The following is a 20,075-nucleotide window of genomic DNA, read 5'->3' on the forward strand; positions in this document are numbered from 1 at the left end:
ATTCACACACATTTGAACCGTTCAGACTCGGCACCAATCAAGCAAATTGTTTTTGCGCTTTTGTACACCATGTCAAGAGAACTTTGGCAGTGTTTCTCTCTGTTCTCATGCTTCGAGGGACTTTCTCGTTCATCACGTTGGCTACAAGCTTGCTACCGCCCCTCCAAAGAGAGTCTGCGCTGACTACAGATAACTTGGTATTCTTTGGTTCACTTTCTGCCATTCTGATGATTCGCTTCCTGGCTGTCGTCCAACGCTGACAGTGCAGTTTGAAGATGTAAGTGTCGCGTTTTGCTACTCTCGCTCTGAGAACCTCTCATTTATCTCGTTGTTTCTGCATCTTGCATGCGTGATTCATTGGATTATTTTTGTTGTTTATTTGAAAACGTGAAATGTGCAGATGAGGAATTCTGATTTAGTTCTTTTTCGGTCTTATTTACGATTTCAATTGAAGTCCTGCATAATTAATTTCAGCATTTCACCTTGTTACACCAGCATGATGCTATATGCACTCTTTCAGTGTGGATACCTAGCTGAACGTCTTGCACGATTTGTAACTCCAAAGGAGTTCGTCTTCAATCTTGATTATGCGAAACTTTGTGCTCACCGCGCCGAGTCACTTTTCATTCAGTGTTCCTGGCGCAAGTTAATGTTTGTTTTGTACATTTCTTGAATGTTGGCGGTGTCCATTTTGTGAAGTGTAATATATACATCCCAAAGAAGGTTGATCTCTGCACCTCCGGGATATTCATTTTCTGTCGCCCTCCTGATGTACATGGCGAGTCATTATCAGGTAATAATTTACCTGCCGTAACTGTTAAAATAATGCTTTCAAATGAGCGATCAAACTTGCGACCTCAAACTCAAGGTGTTCCTTGCATGTAGCAAGTACACACATAAATAAGTTGTAAGTTCATAGCAGTAAAGTCACATGTTTTTTGATCAATAATACAGGTATTTCAGATGTGGAAATATTTACACTACTGGCCACTAAAATTGCTGCATCACGAAGATGACGTGCTACAGACGCGAAATTTAACCGATAGGAAGAAGATGCTGTGATATGCAAATGATTAGCTTTTCAGAGCATTCACACAACGCTGGCGCCGGTGGCGACACCTACAACGTGCTGATATGAGGAAAGTTTCCAACCGATTTCTCATACACAAACAGCATTTGACCGACGTTGCCTGGTGAAACGTTGTTGTGATGCCTCGTGTATGGAGGAGAAATGCGTACCATCACGTTTCCGACTTTGATAAAAATCGGATTGTAACCTATCGCGATTGCGGTTTATCGTATCGCGACATTGCTGCTCGCGTTGGTCGAGATCCAATGACTGTTAGCAGATTATGGAATCGGTGGGTTCAGGAGGGTAATACGGAACGCCGTGCTGGATCCCAATGGCCTCGTATCACTAGCAGTCGAGATGACAGGCATCTTATCCGCATGGCTGTAACGGATGGTGCAGCCACGCCTCGATCCCTGAGTCAACAGATGGGGACGTTTGCAAGACAACAACCATCTGCGCGAACAGTTCGACGGCGTTTGCAGCAGCATGGACTATCAGCTCGGAGACCACGGCTGTGGTTACCCTTGGCACTGCATCACAGACAGGAGCGCCTGCGATGGTGTATTCAACGACGAACCTGGGTGCACGAATGGCAAAACATCATTTTTTCGGATGAATCCAGGTTCTGTTTACAGCATCATGATGGTTGCATCCGTGTTTGGCGACATCGCGGTGAATGCACATTGGAAGCGTGTATTCGTCATCGCCATATTGGTGTATTAGCCGGCGTGATGGTATGGGATGCCATTGATTGCACGTCTCGGTCACCTCTTGTTCACACTTTGAACAATGGACGTTACATTTGAGATGTGTTACGACTCGTGGCTCTACCCTTCATTCGATCCCTGCGAAACCCTACATTTCAGCAGGATAATGCACGACCGCATCTTGCATGTCCTGTACGGGCCTTTCTGGATACAGAAAATGTTCGACTGCTGCCCTACCCAGCACATTCTCCAGATCTCTCACCAATTGGAAACGTGTCGTCAGTGGTGGTCGAGCAACTGGCTCGTCACAATACGCCAGTCACTACTCTTGATGAACTGTGGTATCGTGTTGAAGCTCCATGGGCAGCTGTACCAGTACACGCCATCCAAGCTCTGTTTGACTCAATGCCCAGGCGTATCAAGGCCGTTATTACGGCCAGAGTTGGCTGTTCTGGGTACTGATTTCTCAGGATCTATGCACCCGAATTGCGTGAAAATGTAATCACATGTCAGTTCTAGTATAATATATTTGTCCAATGAATACCCGTTTATCATCTGCATTTCTTCTTGGTGTAGCAATTTTAATGGCCAGTAGTGTAATTTTATCGTCCGTAGTACCTTGCACTTGTTGACAAGTAGGATGTACCGGGAACAAGATGGGGATTGGCTGTTTCGTTTTAATGTCTGGCAAAAATAATGTCGTTTGGCTGGGAGAACAAAATGTGTAGAAGTTTCCTTAGAAGCTCTCTGACTGGTCTGATTCGAGGAAAGGGACGTGATTTAGGAGAGGCGAGGAGGCACAGTGACATCATAGAAAGATGGCAGGGTACTGTACTAACCTGTGAGTATGATTTCACAGGCGTAAACGGTGTGGGCCAGAATACCTATAGCCACGCTAATCTCCACACTTCATAAGCTTCTATTGTATTTTGTCTGAACAAGTTATTGTCCACATTTCAGGTATATACAATGTTGCTCCCCCGATAAATCTCATAAAAAGAACTTGACAAAATTTTATTCTTGTCTTTTTCAGACACGTTTCCTTCCTATTGTCGATCTGTATTTCATTTTCTCTCTACATCAGTTATAGTCAGCCATTTTATTGCCGAATTAGAAAAACATATCTACAACTTATAGCGATGTAATTCCTTACCGTCACCAGATTTAATTCGAATATTTTCCATTGCTTTAGTTTATTATCGTCGATATTCATCTTACTAGCTCTTTTTAGAACAGAATCCATTCGCTTCACATTATCTTCATAGTGCTTTGCCATCCTTGGCAGATTTAAAATGTCACTGACAAATGTAAAAGTTATCATTTCTTCTCCTTGAACTTTAACTCCTCTCCCATTTTCTCACAGATTTCCTTTACTGCTTGCTCAATGTACTTATTGAATGACATGGGGAATTGCCTACAAACTTGTCTGATTTCCTTCTCAACTACGTCTTCCCTTTCACGTCCTTAGTCTCTAAAACTGTGTCTGGTACCTACACAACTTGTACGTGTTCTTTCGTTTCCCTACATTTCATTCGGGCTCCCTTCAGAATTCCAAAGATAGTATTCTATCCATTTTTATTTATGTAGTCTTCATTGTTTCTTTTGTACAGTACATAATTATTATTAAGTATTGTAGCAGACTAGATACTTCTGATTCTTCAACTGAGACTAGTGCACGGAAGCGAGCACTCACGTGCCGTATAGCCAGTGATGACGATGCGACGTCACAGCTCATGGTGTGGTGTTTCCGAAGCTACCAATGAGCTTTCCCCAATCGCTTCGGGCGAGTTTTACGTATAGCAGGCCTGGGAAACTGCTCTTACTGCCTCGATACACGATTGACCGGTTTTGGAGAGCCTGAAGTCAGTTTTATTTCATGCCTCCCCCTAAGTAGGGTCTCTGTACCCGTTTTCCCAATGAACCACTTTGGTGCCAATTATGCCTTCATCTTATTACTCTTAAGATCATTGCCTATGCTGTCACCCACACTTCTAGCTTGGTCATCCTCTACACTAATCTGCAGAAGGGCCATCCAGCCTGAAACTTTTTTTTTTTGTTCGTAGCTACTGAAACTAATGTGCATTAGTAGTGGTTCGAGCTCTGAAATAAAAACCCACTCGTCATAAGAATAAACAGCTTTGCATGTTATGCAAAATTCCATTAAAAATTGGGCCGCCGCACACAGTGGGAAATCATATCTGATTATATTTATTAAAGAAGGCTCGCCTAATCAGGGGACACGTAGTATGAAGTTAGGTTCGTAAATGGAGTCGATATCATCATACCAAATATTTATTCAAATTGAAGACCAACGTGGAATATTGCTACAGTGTGACTCTTCGAAAAAGAAAAAACACAGAACACCAATATGAAATGCTGAAATTAATTATGCAGGACTTCAATTGAAATCGTAAATAAGACCGAAAGAAGAACTAAATCAGAATTCCTCATCTGCACATTTCACGTTTTCAAATAAACAACAAAAATAATCCAATGAATCACGCATGCAAGATGCAGAAACAACGAGATAAATGAGAGGTTCTCAGAGCGAGAGTAGCAAAACGCGACACTTACATCTTCAAACTGCACTGTCAGCGTTGGACGACAGCCAGGAAGCGAATCATCAGAATGGCAGAAAGTGAACCAAAGAATACCAAGTTATCTGTAGTCAGCGCAGACTCTCTTTGGAGGGGCGGTAGCAAGCTTGTAGCCAACGTGATGAACGAGAAAGTCCCTCGAAGCATGAGAACAGAGAGAAACACTGCCAAAGTTCTCTTGACATGGTGTACAAAAGCGCAAAAACAATTTGCTTGATTGGTGCCGAGTCTGAACGGTTCAAATGTGTGTGAATTCCTGAGGGACCAAACTGCTGAGGTCATCGGTCCCTACACTTACATACTACTTAAACTAACTTATGCTAAGAACAACAAACACACCCATGCCCGAGGGAGGACTCGAACCTCCGGCGGGAGGGGCCGTGCAATTCGTGACATGGCGCCTCAAACAACGCGCCCACACCCCGTGGCGTTTAAATGGTCTTTTAGTACAGGGTGACATGGCATACACAGTGTCTAGCAAGGGAGGTGAAACATGGAATTTTACAAGAAGAAATACTGTTGAACTAGTCCGAAATTACTCACGTCTCATGGGAACGGAAAGGCCGGATTCAGGGTGACGTTAATGCTGAATATATACATGTTTTATTTCAGGTAGGAACTTGGGGGGTAAGGTGGCTGCTCACAAAGTATTAACACTCAGAAACCGCAACTTCAGAACGAAAAGAACATGCTCTTGGTACCTTTCCAGACCGACCACCCAACTTGAGACAAACTTTTTCTGTCGCTACTCAACAGAAGTCATGGGTTGTCCTAGAATTCGTTTCCTTGCATGAGAATCTTTCGCCATCATTACGAAATGATTCCAACTGAACCGATACAGGCGCTTGAAGTGTACTGGATTGGTCATGTTACACGACTAAAAGATTCCAGAACAGTACATATGCGCAGAAAGCACTGTTTCCTTATTTCGCAAGGGTGTGCTGGACGGTCCTGTTGCGCTATCATTTCGGTCTCCTCTGATTTCACTTTGCGGTGTGTGTGCTGCAAGGAGTAATCAGCTCTGGTTTTCCGCATATCTGGGTGCAATCAGGCATAATAACATGCTACTGTCTGTTCGACTTGGTCAGCTACGTCAAGATATATACGGACGCATCAGGTTTGCGCCCGTTGTGGACGCAGTTATCTGACAGCCTGTTCTTTGTAGCAGAGGGTCGTCGGATAGGTTCATGCTCCGTTAGCCTAATGTGCTCTGTAGCGGTTGCCACGACATTGTTCTCATCGCAGCCTGGAGACACAAACTGTGAGTGGTGAACTTTTACTATACTGGGCCAACATGAATATTGCTGAGCCGGAAAGTGGAAGAAAACCCAAGCATATCTGTTTTAAAATGTAACTTTATTTATAGAGTAAGAGAAGCACAAAGTGAAGCCTCGATATCTCCACTTTAATTGAAACAGCATTTGCTTGACAACATTTCTTTATTATTATTGATTTGTTGCCTTGTTTGCGAGTTGGGAAGTAGAATGTCATTAAGAACAAAGAATGGTTAAACCCAGAGTGCAGGAGAAGACGCATGTAACGAAGGTACTTTAATTGCAGAGGTATTTGTCAATAGTAATTGTGTTACGGATGAGGTCAATATGCACCAGTTACGGCAGCAAATTGTAACTCTTGTGTCGTAGAACCAAAAGTTACAGGAAAGTCTGAGTCAGGCAGTTGCGGCTACAGCTGTATCTAGTAGGGACGAAAAGGTACAAACAAATCTCGCAATATCAACTGCTTCTACTTCATAAGTCTCTGTGATTTCATAACATGTGAGAATGGTAGTTTATCGGTAAGTAGACTTTTCCTTGAACAATTGTATGTTATCTGTTTTGTGGAAGTCAAATGATAATGTACGCACATTTCTATAGAATATTATATATATTGGTCGTGTGTGCTTAAGTTGTCGAGTGAGTTGCAACTGAATATAACTCGATTTAAATTGTATGATGATTCCAGGAGCTTTATTACGTTAGTAGATTCACTTAGAAATGCTTCCTCTTTTGAAACATTTGCACGTGCGTTGGGGAAGCGTATAGCAGACAAAAAATGAGTTAGTTTTTATCGGTAATTGTGATCTACATTGACTGAAAAATGTGCAGAGGATTTTGAATCGTTTGCTGGTAGAACCGGAGCCGTTTTTTGTCGAACATATGTTTTGACAGAATGCTAAGAACATAACGATATTGTACTTTGCGAGTCCGAGGATCGCGATATAGATGTCTTTATTGAAGGAATTGATCCTAGAGTAGGAGGCAAGATCAATTTCACGTCCATTAGTATCTTACAAGAAGCCAAACGACTCCCTCTGTTGAGGGAAGAGGCAAACCAATTTGATGTGTGCTACATCTTCGTAACCGGAGCCAAGTCTGGTCGTTGCCAAAGCCTAGGACAGGACGTACGCAATAGTTAAGCACCATATTGAGCGCATGGTAGAGAATTCGGCTACAAGCAACATGCAACTGCAGAAACACTAGAGGCAGTAACGCTTTGGTAGTTGGAGTAGCCACCGCTCTGAGCTCACACTGATCCAGAACAATCCCGTGAGAAGTTAAAGATTGAAAAAGGTGAAATATATGACGATGGTTGGAGAATTAGGTAAGGAAGATACTTTTGATTCTGGATCATAGGTGGGTTTAACATTCACCCCCAATAGCGACAGACGTATAGCCTCGCTGTAATCTAAGTGAGTTAGGACTTGAGATAATATGTCCTGTAGGCGTGCGGGAGATTAATTTCAGGACTGGTGTAGAAGTATTTGCGCTTATAGTACATATATTATCATGCGATAATCCAAATTTTTATGTGCTCCCGTGGAATGATTACTTGTGCTGCGTCCATGATGTATTTGACTCTGGGCCACGTACTGTCCCAATACGTGGCCAAGAATTTGGTAGTGACAGGAACAGGACTGAAGGGCAGGAAAGAATCTGTCCTGCCATTCTCAGAAGATGAAGGCTATTGATTCCAAATTATAAGTGATGAACTGGGAAAGATTCTCTGGGTGAAGATCAAATTGAAATTTCCTATGTACTCTTTTATCCTGGTTCCTCTGATACCCCAGAATGTGTTGGTAGATGAACTGGAAGTGCATTGAAAAGAAGGATGTATCAACCGATTGTACTCAATGAAGAAATGCATTACTCTTAAAAATTTAAGAACAAGCCAGATAAAGTAGCATAACATATTAACTACTCAGTGGAAATGAATAAAAGCGTGCAGCATATTTCCAGAGGTCTCCCAGTCACGTACAGAAAGATTGACGTCTTACGGCGTGACGTCAGTGTGACTGTAATAGAAAGCGGGGCTGACCTCACAACATGAGGCAGTTGAAGGAATGGGAAAACACAGTAAGTATCATTCACTAAGCAATTATGGTGCACTGTGGTGTTGTTCTTCATTACAACATGGACCAGAGAGAATGTATCACTCCACATACGAAAGAACCATCAGGAAACTTAAAGAAGCATGAAGTATGACGAGCGTGGCCCAGGAATTTCATATTACTCACAGCATTGTTTCATGTGCATGGGGAGAATTCCAAACCGCAGGCACTGCTGCCCACAAGAGAAGAGGTGATCAGCCTTGGTGGACAACAGCAGCCGATGACCGCTTAATTGTGTATCAGGCAGAAAGAGACTTACATCAATCAGCAGGTGCAGTTCATCTATATTGAACACAACTATAAGCCACGAAATCTCACATTCCACATTGGTATAGTGACTGCATGGGTGTGGTCTCTTTGCTTACTGGCCAGTACCTTGCATCCTTGCTTTCGTTTGACACGTGCACATCAATGACATCATTTCAGATAGTCCCAAGGGCATAAGGACTCGGACAATGAACAGTGGTGTCACATGATAACCCCAAATCTTTGAACACGATACACTCTCTTATCCATATTATTGTGATATTGTAGTCCTTCCTATGTGCATCTTTTCAGGGTGCATTTGGCTCTGATTTCATTTTTGGATGACAATGAGCGAGCGCCCGCATCGAACAGTGCAGTTGAAGGAACTCTTGTAATGAGAGCATACTCGGTAAATGGACTGGTCTGCTTATTCCCCTGACATAAATCCTATCAAGCAAATTTGGTACGTGTTGAGTCCGCGTATTGCAGCACATCCGCATTCGCTAATAACCATCTAGCAACTGTCAGCTGCACTCGTGGAGGAATGGAACACCCTACCGCAAAAGCCAGCATAATGTATACATCACAACCTTCTTAAAACAGAGGTTACAAGGAAAGTTGATACATCTACCTGAGAAGGACAGAAATTTGTCTATTATGTACATGAAATATTTTTTATAGTTCTTGAAAAGTGGCGTGACTTGTGCCTACTACAAATCTGACATGTCACGAGATTCCTGCTGTGTACTCTGGGATAATTAGTCAAAAACTGCATATAACTGCCTGTCATTTGCAACCTGTTGTTTAATGGAGCATTAGAGAAAAGTTGGACACTGGGATAACACGACCACCAAAAAGTTTTTGGGTTTCGCCTATCGTCATTATCCCTAAACACTCACAAGAAGGAGACAAAGCATACCAAATATGTGTCGACATGTGAGCACGAAGCTTGTCAATATTTCACGTTGCTAGGCACACATTCTGGCCATCACTAGAAAAACATCGCCCAGCAGATCGACAAAAAACTGCGTTTTTAGTACTGACAGGGAACTATGAATAATTGAGAATGCCTTTCAGATTATGAAACAGACCCACAACACTCCAACTGTTTGTGTACTTATTGCTGAGGGATTGAAACCTTTCATGCCCCCTGTGTATTTAGGTGACATAACTGTATTTTGCAGTTCCCTAGGAAAACATGCACAGTGACTAAGAGCTGTACTTTCATACACACAAAACGCAAATTTCAACCTAAAATTACGGAAATATAAATTTGTAGAACTCCAAGTGAGTTATTTGGGCTGTACAATTTCAGCTGATGAAGGTCCATCCTATCCATGGTTAATCAATGCAGTAAAGGACTTTCCTGCTCCTTGTAATATGAAAGGATAACAGCCCTTTCTTGGTTTGGCAAATTATTATCATTGTTTTGTATTACAATACGCCACTATTACCAAACCGCCCACCAAACTGCTGAAGATGGGTTTATTGTGTTTCTTGTGTATTAACATTTGGGATGATTATATGCAGGCAAGCACGAATATTCTTCCAGTTTCATATCCACATTAATATTGGTTTAGCTAAAGACTTTTATTTCAGCCTGCATGTGCTTTCCTAGAATGCTTCATTCCTGAAGAGATCGTTTCTAAGTATTTCTTATTTTCTCAGGTGACTGATTCTTGCGAGGATGAGTAACTAGAAGAGGATGTTATGACTATCACGAAGATAAAATTCATAATTTTGCAATATTTAACATATTTCTAGACATGTAAAAGAGATCAGCGTAGTGCTCACTTATTTTCTTAGTCCAATAACGTAATAAGTCACTGAGAAGATATAGGGTGTCCATTTTAACTGATAACATTGAAATATCTCGAAAACTACACATTGCAACTAAAACAGTTATAACACCAATTTGTTTGTCTCGCACTGGGACATCCCAATGCCTGGGTGCGGGTGGGAGTGCAACTTTGAACTCTTCAATGGGAACCCCTGTTTTTTATTGCAGATTATGATTCGACGGCAAAATATACATACATTTTGTCTGAAGCATTCTCTTTGTTTTTCCACAGACGGGACTGTAATAGGAGGAATAGAAATGGACACACAATCGTAACTTACTAAGTGCTACTCAGTGGCCCTTGAATATTCAATGGCAAGTGGATTCCACCTCTATGCTGCGAGGGTAGGACAAGCCAATATTTCAGAACCTGTAACTGGAAACCCCATCCGCAACATATTGAAAGGGGACTACTCGACGCATAATTGTGGCCTTGTAGCGAACTACGACATTTCATAACAGGCAGTACGACTGGAGCTCACGTATCGCGCAGACATAGAACAGATAGCGGCTCTAAACATTAAAGTACCTACGCAGTGTTTATTGCCTGCACACCAACCTATCATTTGGAGAACAGACATACAAGTGGAGGGTGAATGTTGCAACCACAGAAGAAAAAATTACTTGAAATGACCCTGACTTACGGAGAATGTAGAAGAAATGTTGAGGCTACTGTTGCCTTGTATGTCGAGCGTTTTCTTGAGGAAGTTTGCTCTCGTTCGTTATTTTACAAGGTTGTGAACGCTTTTATGACTGATGGCAGCGCACAGACCGGCGAAATGAAAAAGAAGCAAACGTGTTACAGGAGAAGCTAATGAAGTAGCTGTACTTGCGGCAGTGCACAACAACCCACGGGTAACCGCCGGTATGTCCGTAGTCACAGTGAATCATAGTCATAAGTGTCATCCATACCACGTGTCGCTATATCAAGAATTTCATGGCGCCAATTCCTATAACTGGGTAGTGTTTTGTGAATGGCTACATCAACAAATGCAAAGCCCCACATGTTCTTTGCCGAGATACTGTTTTCCGATGAGCCTACATTCACCAATCAAGGTAGCGCTAACCGGCTGGAGTGTAGACTATCCCCACTGGTTACGGCAAGCTGACCATCAACGTCCATGGTCGGTTAACGTATGTTGTGGCTTCATAGGGAACAAACTGAATGGTTCCTGTTTTATCGATAGCACATTGAATGGACGCAAATATCGAACGTTTTTGGACGAGGGACTACCTGTACTATTATAGTAACTTGCCCTGGACGTTCGACACCGTATGTGGTTTCAGAATGATGATTGGCCAGCACATTATTCAATTGAAGGACGGGAAGTATTAGACCATGTTCACACTAGTCGGTGGATCGACAGAGGTGATGCTATTACACTGCTGGCCATTAAAATTGCTACATCAAGAAAAAATGCAGATGATAAACGGGTATTCATTGGACAAATATACTAGAACTGACACGTGATTACATTTTTAAGCAATTAGGGTGCATAGATCCTGAGAAATCAGTACCCAGAACAACCGCCTCTGGCCGTAATAACGGCCTTGATACGCCTGGGCGTTGAGTCAAACAGAGCTTGGATGGCGTGTACTGGTACAGCTACCCATGCAGCTTCAACACGATACGACAGTTCATCAAGACTAGTGACTGGCGTATTGTGACGAGCCAGTTGCTCGGCCACCATTGACCAGACGTTTTCAGTTGGTGAGAGATCTGGAGAATGTGCTGGCCAGGGCAGCAGTCGAACATTTTCTGTACCCAGAAAGGCCCGTACAGGACCTGCAACATGCGGTCGTGCATTATCCTGCTGAAATGTAGGGTTTCGCAGGGATCGAATGAAGGGTAGAGCCACGGGTCGTAACACATCTGAAATGTAACGTCCACTGTTCAAAGTGCCGTCAATGCAAACAAGAGGTGACCGAGACGTGTAACCAATGGCACCCCATATCATCACGCCGGGTGATACGCCAGTATGGCGATGACGGATACACGCTTCCAATGTGCGTTTGTTGTGACTTGGCAAGACACCCAAGCCACTATGAGGAAGCCGAAGGGCACGCGTTTAAGCTCACGCAGGCTGGCGTGAGGTCTGCAACAGTTAAAGGAGTTGAGTCTAGTAAAAAAGTACGGATCTTCTGGAATACTTAACTTTAATCCGTAATTGGTGAACATCGGTCAGACGGGACAGGTATCACAAGATAAATAACAATAGATAATGGCGCCTTGCTAGGTCGTAGCAAATGACGTAGCTGAAGGCTATGCTAACTATCGTCTCGGCAAATGAGAGCGTAATTTGTCAGTGAACCGTCTCTAGCAGAGTCGGCTGTACAACTGGGGCGAGTGCTAGGACGTCTCTCTAGACCTGCCGTGTGGCGGCGCTCGGTCTGCAATCACTGACAGTGGCGACACGCGGGTCCGACGTATACTAGCGGACCGCGGCCGATTTAAAGGCTACCACCTAGCAAGTGTGGTGTCTGGCGGTGACACCACAGCGTTCACCGCGATGTTGCCAAACACGCATGCGACCATCATGATGCTGTAAACAGAACCTGGATTCATCCGAAAAAAATGACGTTTTGCTATTCGTGCACCCAGGTTCGTTGTACAGTACACCATCGCAGGCGCTCCTGTCTGTGATGCAGCGTCAAGGGTAACCGCAGCCATGGTCTCCGAGCTGATAGTCCATGCTGCTGCAGACGTCGTCGAACTGTTCGTGCAGATGGTTGTTGTCTTGCAAACGTCCCCATCTGCGGACTCAGCGATCGAGACGTGGCTGCACGATCCGTTTCAGCCATGCGGATAAGATGCCTGTCATCTCGACTGCTAGTGATGTGAGACCTTTGGGACCCAGCACGGCGTTCCGTATTACCCACCGATTCCATATTCTGCTAACAGTCATTGGATCTCGACCAACGCGAGAAACAATGTCGCGATACGATAAACCGCAATCGCGATAGGCTACAATCCGACCTTCAAAGTCGGAAACGTGATGGTACGCATTTCTCCTCCTTACACGAGGCATCACAACAATGTTTCAGCAGGTAACGCCGGTTAACTGCTGTTTGTGTATGAGAAATCGGTTCGAAATTTTCCTCATGTCAGCACGTTGTAGGTGTCGCCACCGGCGCCAACCTTGTATGAATGCTCTGAAAAGCTAATCCTTTGCGTATCACAGCATCTTCTTCCTGTCGATTAAATTTCACGTCTGTAGCACGTCATCTTCGTGGTGCAGCAATTTTAATGGCCAGTAGTGTAATTAGCCCGCCATGTCGCCGGATTTTGAGTTGCAGGATTTCTTTCTGCGGGGATATTTAAAAGGTAAGCTATACCAGCAACTGCCAACAGGCTATAAAGACATCGTCGACGGCATCAGAAACGCTTGTGCTAGCTTTCCCACAGATATGCTTCTGTCCTGTGTACGGTCATTTGAAAATCGAATCACTAAGTGTGTTGAAGCTGGCGGTACTACGTGCGAACACTACTGTAGTTGAAAAAGTAGAGTAACGTTCGCCTTGGCCATGGCCACAGTTGCACATCGAGTAGTTCCTTGTACGCTATGTCGGAGGAATGCAACGTTGCGAATGGGGTTTCCAAATAGAAGTTATGAAATGCTGGCCTGTCCTACGCTCGCAGTGTGATGCAGGTGGAGTCCCAAATGCCATGGCATATTCTATGACCCTCGAGTCGATGGGGGGTCGAATGTGGTATCATTGAATGTCCCCTCCGAGACTAAAAAATTGAATTACAACTTTTAATGATCCGATTTGTAGTTTTCGATCTATTTCAATGTCTTCAGTCAAAATGAACAACTTTAGGTGACTCGATGTGTCACATTATCATGATTTCATTTATGCCATAATTCCCAGAAAGATGCATGAATTACTCAACTTAAATTCTCTCACTGCTATTCTTAACCCATTAATATGTTATCCTATTCTCAAAGCAAGAAAATAAAAATCACAATAATAACTGTTAACTGCTACAGTCAATCATGATAACTTTATACCATTCTCACCATTTTTTTGAAAAAAACTCGGCAGAAAATAAAGTACACATCACAATAGGCATTGTAACATTTTACATCTATAGTTACTGAATTCCTAGAAAAGTGAAAATGTATACTAACTATGCCCTAATAGATTAAAATTTCAATTTTAATGGTGGTACAAAGTTACACTGTCATACAGGATAACTTTAGACCAGTCTTCAGGAACTAAGAATTTTTCCTATATCTAACGCTCTGGGTAAATTCAGAACGTGCCAGAATAAAATCAGGTGTTAATAAGAGGTGGAAACAAACAATATCAGTTCAGTACTGCAGGCTTACTTTGAAATATCAAGATAAATCGCTGTCGCCAGGAAATCTCTCACAGCCAACGCAATTAAAGGATAATTACAAGCCAAAGATCTGTTATGAGGTTGGGAAAACAAACTAAAATACTAATTAGAAATCACACAGGTAATAAAACTCTTACTTTTACTGCAAAATAATGCAAGTAGGTGAAGCAGCAGCCATTTGAAACAAAAGTGGTAAATGGCACAAAGATACCCCGACTGGTAAAAAGTTACACTGATTGACTGTAACTTCTTTGAATCAGCCAAAATCTCACATAAATTTTGAACGATAATCCCTCCCTGTAGGATGATAATGTAGTAAATCACCAGTTACTATGTGAATACGAGCAGTGCAACTTTCTGCTCACATTCACGTACCCACTAGTACCAGCCTGGCGGCTACTCTGTCCTGTATACCGCATGTGTCATGTCACCACTCATCATAAGGCCAGTCACATAAATGCTGTTGTTATCTTTGTTTTCATGGCTTTTGCAAAATGTGTTTTGTGAATGTAACACTGTTAACCTTTTCTTTGTCTTTAATTATTATAAATCCTCAATCAGAGAAAAATCACCACATAACGTGGATATTTGAGAAGGGAGGGGAGAATAAAATACATAATTATTCCTAAGTATTGTTATATAATTATTCCTAAGTGTTGTAACAGCTTCAATATTTTCGAACCTTCCACCGAGGCTACAATATGGAAGCGAGGGCCTACGTGCCGTAACGCCACTGCTTATGCAGTGTCAGCACTGATAGTGTAGCGCCTCCCATGCGACCAGCGAGCTTTTACAAACAGACTGGGCGGTTTTTACCTACAGCCGGCCTGGAAAGCTGCTTGCTCTCTCTGTTACTGGCCTTGAAACGCAAAAACGCAACAGACCGATCTTGGAGAGGCTGAAGTTTTCCATCTTGCCTCCCCATATGTAGGGCCTATGTATCACAGGACACCTGTATCCTTTTTTTTTCAATAAAACACTTTGTTGTCAATTATCCCTTCATCCTCTCCCTTAAATTCATTGCCAATCCTGTCACCCACCTACTAGCGTGGACATTATGTGCAGTGTATTGTCATATATGTTATTTGTGCTATGATGTCACTTCCAGCCAAATGGTTCCGCCTTGGCGATTCAGTTTTGACATACATTAGTGTAGCATTGGCCATACGTAGATGAATGACATTAAAGTATGTTGGGGCCGTACTGACATCGAATATGGTCATCTCTCCAGAGGCGTAGAGCACCAGCAACTTGTAGGAGCCGTCCTGCAGCAGGCCCTTCAGGTCCGAGAAGGGCATCTTAAGGCGGTGCGTAGCCAGCGAGGCGGTGAGAGCGCCGCAGTAGGCGGTGTGCACCAGCAGCGCAGACACCGACGCCACCAGCAGAGACGCCCGCACGCTGTCGCACGACTTCGTGTCTCGACCCCCGCCGCAACCTGCCGACCCCGTTGACGTCCTTAAGCAGTTTGGTTTGCAAGTAGCAAATTTCTTAAGAAGATACCCTAGGATGATCTAATTCACTCTTATGAGGCTTGCTGTCAGGTGTTACACTTCATTCAGTTATCCTATTACTGTGTAATTTATTGACGAAGTACGACAGCTTACAGCAAAAGGAGATGGTAATTTTGTGCTTGAGAAACATTTGGGGTTTCATGTAATATTTCCTCAAATATGTCCACCCCTTTCATCTTTCTGCATTTAGGGAAGTAACACAACATTTACGAATATAAGAGTGTCGAAGTGATGAGTTATCTGAATCATATTTTAATTTTTTTAAAGTAAACTAAAGCTAGAGAGAGAGACTGAGATTGCAGCACTAACTGTCTATTTCTCTCGTAGCTGAGATGGCGGCAGGCATATCTGTACCTTGCCAGTGACGGATTCATTGTAGGGCCGCTTCAGTGAAAAGAATTTTCTGTCAAAATACTCATAAATAACTAGTAGGCTTTCCTATACTAAGCAGATCTGCATTCTTGAAAAGCGTCCAACAGTTGCCGAGGCTTCACTAAGGAATCTCTGTGCAGGCCTAAGAAAGGTCAGATTTCCTTTAACGTCAGTGAATGCTAGTGTACAAATAAAATGACCAGTGGCAGCACCTAACGGAAAAATCCAACCAATGGCCGACTGTGATGACCTCAATGTCGACTGGAAGTTACGTCCTTCCCTCAAACTACAAGAAATGAAAATATATGTCAACGTGACAAACACCAGTCGACTGACAACCACTGCAATGATTTTCTTAACAGTCTAACGTTGTTAATGTACTATTGTCTAAGGACGATGGCTCACTATCATAAAACAAGGCAAGTTTCGGTTTCATGTGATGATTTAATTGTAAGATCTTTCCTCATGTTTTTCTATATTGCTTAAAATGGCTCTGAGCACTAAGGGACTTAACATCTGTGATCATCAGTCCCCTAGAACTTAGAACTACTAAAACCTAACTAACCTAAGGACATCAAACACATCCATTCCCGAGGCAGGATTCGAACCTGCGACCGTAGCAGTCACGCGGTTCCAGACTGAAGCGCCTAGAACCGCACGGCCACACCGGCCGGGAATATATTGCTTAGGAAGCTTTGCAGATGTTACATGACCTTGATGGCAAACGCCCTGAGATTTATTTCTATAAACGTTTGGTTGCTCCAGCAGTTGAATTTTATTATTTTCTTCAGAACTTTTACTTATTGTCCGTTTTTCAATAATTCATTTGGTATTCTGGTTTTGCAGTCCCGTAACTAGTTATTAATATCCGCCCAGTCGTCAACTATGTGTGACCAGAGTTTATCATCAGCTCTGATTATATTTATTACTTCTTTCGTTACTTTGTCTGTTTATTTAATTTCTGAAAGATGCTTTTGCAGATAGGGGTGAAAGTTTTTTCGGAATTTTTCACTTGATTTTACTGACTGCACATTATTGAAAGATGCATTTGGAGGTAGGGGCAAAAGTCTTTCGGGACGTTTCCACTTTATTTTGAAAAGGAACTTGTTGTCCCGTTCCATATTTTTCTCAATAAATTCCGGTACAGGAGAATTATGGCGAGAGTGTTTTTTACGTGGATGACAAGCAGAAGAGAATGGACCAAGCGGTGTTTATTTATTTATTCGTTGATTTTTTATTTCGTGTGTGCCACGTTTCCCTGCATCCTTTCCCTTATACTACCTTGGACTGTATGAATGAGATATTATGTGAAGTAGAAGAACGCTTTAGTCAGAGGTCGTCTCATTGCATGAGTACAGTGGTTCTGTCGTAGGATAGTACCAACCCCTAAACACGAACAAGTTTGACAAAGATAGTGTGTAAATCAGGCCAGAGAGGTCGCGAAGGCACGAGTATTGGCTCTGTCAGGTTGGCGAACCATCCCCTCCACCACCTTTTGAACGAACTACGGTTAGGCTAGGTGTCCGCAGGTCCACTTGTTCCTGGGTAGCCACGCTGGACAGACGTGGAGACTCAGCTCTCGATTTTGGTAATGTTAACAAAGGTATCAGAATGTCTCAAAACTGCTCGTTAGTATGGTCCAGATGTTGAAATCAGGTGTGATATTACCACGAAACCCCCACAAGGGAGATTATTTTCATAATTTAGTCAAATTTCAGTAGAACTTTGCGTTTGTGCCTTGGTCAGGCCACGCACCATAGGTCTTAAGTTCATGGTCGCATTATTGCCATGCCTTTACAGAAGTCCACTCATTTAATGTATTTTAATGTGGTCTTTCTTTTACAGTAATATTTTGGGGATTTTTTATTTATTTTTCATATGTTACCTTTGTGTACTTGCTTTCCTGCCACGTGGTCGGTTGGAACAATCGCCACATTGGTAAACTATAGTTTCGGTCTGAAGATGTGTACTAGACGAGTGAATAACCATACTATAGTGGGCGAGTGTAAGATAGGGAAGGAATGATCTTGTGTGTCCATATTTTTGCATTTCTGATGGCTATCGCTACTTGGCCACATGTGTGGAATAGTATTGATGTGGTAGTTAATGTTTCTTGTGCCCCCATAACTATCTGATTCTCCTACAATGAAATGCGTTAGGTGAAATACACGGTTTAAATTCTTATATCTAGGAAAGTTCAGATTTTAATGCCCATTGATGGAACAAAGACTCGCAAAATTTTCCCGCCATATGATAGTAAATGTCCTTCCCCCCATCTGAGTAACGTGGTGTTGTTTCAGGAAGAAAGATTGAAGCAAAATTGATAGTCATAGTTAAGTGCACCACTTGCTACCCTTTCTTCAGCATACGTTTTAACGAAAATTGAAATATTTAGGCAAGTACTCGTCCACCCTGCCCGAGTTGGATTGTAGTGTCTTTGCTGGACTTGTTCTGCGTGACCTACAGTAATTGACTGTAATAAGCATGGGTTAGGTATAATTGTGTGCCTTAATAAAATTACATTGAAGCCAGGTCTGCGCTCCCCTCTCCCTTTCCATAATTACGTGGCGAAAGTGAATCATGTTAACTAGAGACACCAGTTGTAACGATGTATATTCCAACACACGCACACGGCTAGTTATTGAAATGCCATCGGTATTGAATAAATATCAATTAACCTGTACCCTCGACTGATTATATCCTCCCTTAATCATAAAGAACAGGTGAAAGTCAGTACCACAGCTGAATGCTGGATCATGAAAGTAAATAATGGCTATATGCTCTCTATTAAGCCCTGCATAGGAGCCTTCTGTAGTGGTTCCAAAAATTTTGCGTTATCTGTTGCATTCAAATTTTTACCGGTTGGTTGAATCCACCCGCTAGAAATTATATATACCCCAGCAGTAACTGTAATTTCGTGGACCACACGAATTTGTTAAACCATTACTACAGAGAGTAGCTTGCAGGAGCTGTAGGATGGGGCAAACGACGGTAATCTTCCTACCAGGTCGAGTTATAACATTAACTTTACCACCACGAGTACGAAGATTACGTTGCAATTTCAAGGTTAATTTACCATGTCCTGTTTCATGTGTTATGTATGACCTTCAGAAATTCCTGTGCTTCGTACTACAGCACTAGATTTAAGATGAGCATCGTAGTGTTAACGCAACATGAGGATACTTTGCCTTAAAATATATTAATAACCACGATTCTGACGAAGGTGACCCTAGTAACATGACGTGCCACGAGAGCTGGCAGCAAAGTTGAGTTGATACAGAAAGAATAGACACTCGTTCAAAACTTGTAGATAAAAGCAAAGTACAGCTAAAAAGTATAAAATGGAGGACATACCCTAGAAGAAACATTTTGAACTCAAAAATTACTTCAAAGAGGAAAACATTTTCGGAGAGAAACCTGCACTTGTAAAATTTCCAATACTAGATATTGTGCAAAGAAGTTTAACTAACTAGAAAAAATTCCATTTCCTGTTTAGATTTTTCATTTCCTTGATTGCATTGTATGTTAAAACGTTTTTGTATTATTTTTAATGAACATTTCTATAATTTATCTTTTTGGGACCATTTAATATTGTACATACTATTAAGTTGGATTTCCTCCATGCCTACACATTTCATAAAAAAATAATCCTCAGGTTGGATTATTCATTTTTCATACATATAAATCTCGTAGATGGGGACTTTCCACTTAACTTTTTCGAAAATTTCTTCCTCAAATATCTAAATATACCTATCAGGCTGTGTAATATTTTAATATCCACCTGAGAGACAATTTCAGTTATTTCTATATTTTCAATGATCTGGCAGTTGAAGTTTCAATATTTTGTTATCAATTGCAAGCTGAATTACAGAGATTCGAAACTTATCCAGTTATGCATGGGAAATAATTGTTCAAAATGTTCCTCTTCAGCAGCACACTGACGAGACATAAATGTCTTCCAAAAATAGGAAGTTACTCACACAGACTATTTAAGTCT

The 20,075-nt window shown here is 42.2% G+C and overlaps 1 protein-coding gene across 1 annotated transcript in view; it reads right to left on the reverse strand.

Moving 5' to 3' along the window:
- The window catches only part of LOC126153440 (glutamate receptor ionotropic, kainate glr-3-like), a 117,462-nt gene that overhangs the window by 47,477 nt on the left and 49,910 nt on the right, over positions 1 to 20,075 (reverse strand). Inside the window, exon 4 of the mRNA XM_049916072.1 lies at positions 15,404 to 15,630. Coding sequence (XP_049772029.1) covers positions 15,404 to 15,630 — 227 coding nt within the window. The remainder of the gene's footprint in view (positions 1 to 15,403; positions 15,631 to 20,075) is intronic.

This window comes from Schistocerca cancellata, chromosome 2 (assembly GCF_023864275.1).
Source record: "Schistocerca cancellata isolate TAMUIC-IGC-003103 chromosome 2, iqSchCanc2.1, whole genome shotgun sequence".
NCBI classification, from domain to species: Eukaryota; Metazoa; Arthropoda; class Insecta; order Orthoptera; family Acrididae; genus Schistocerca; species Schistocerca cancellata.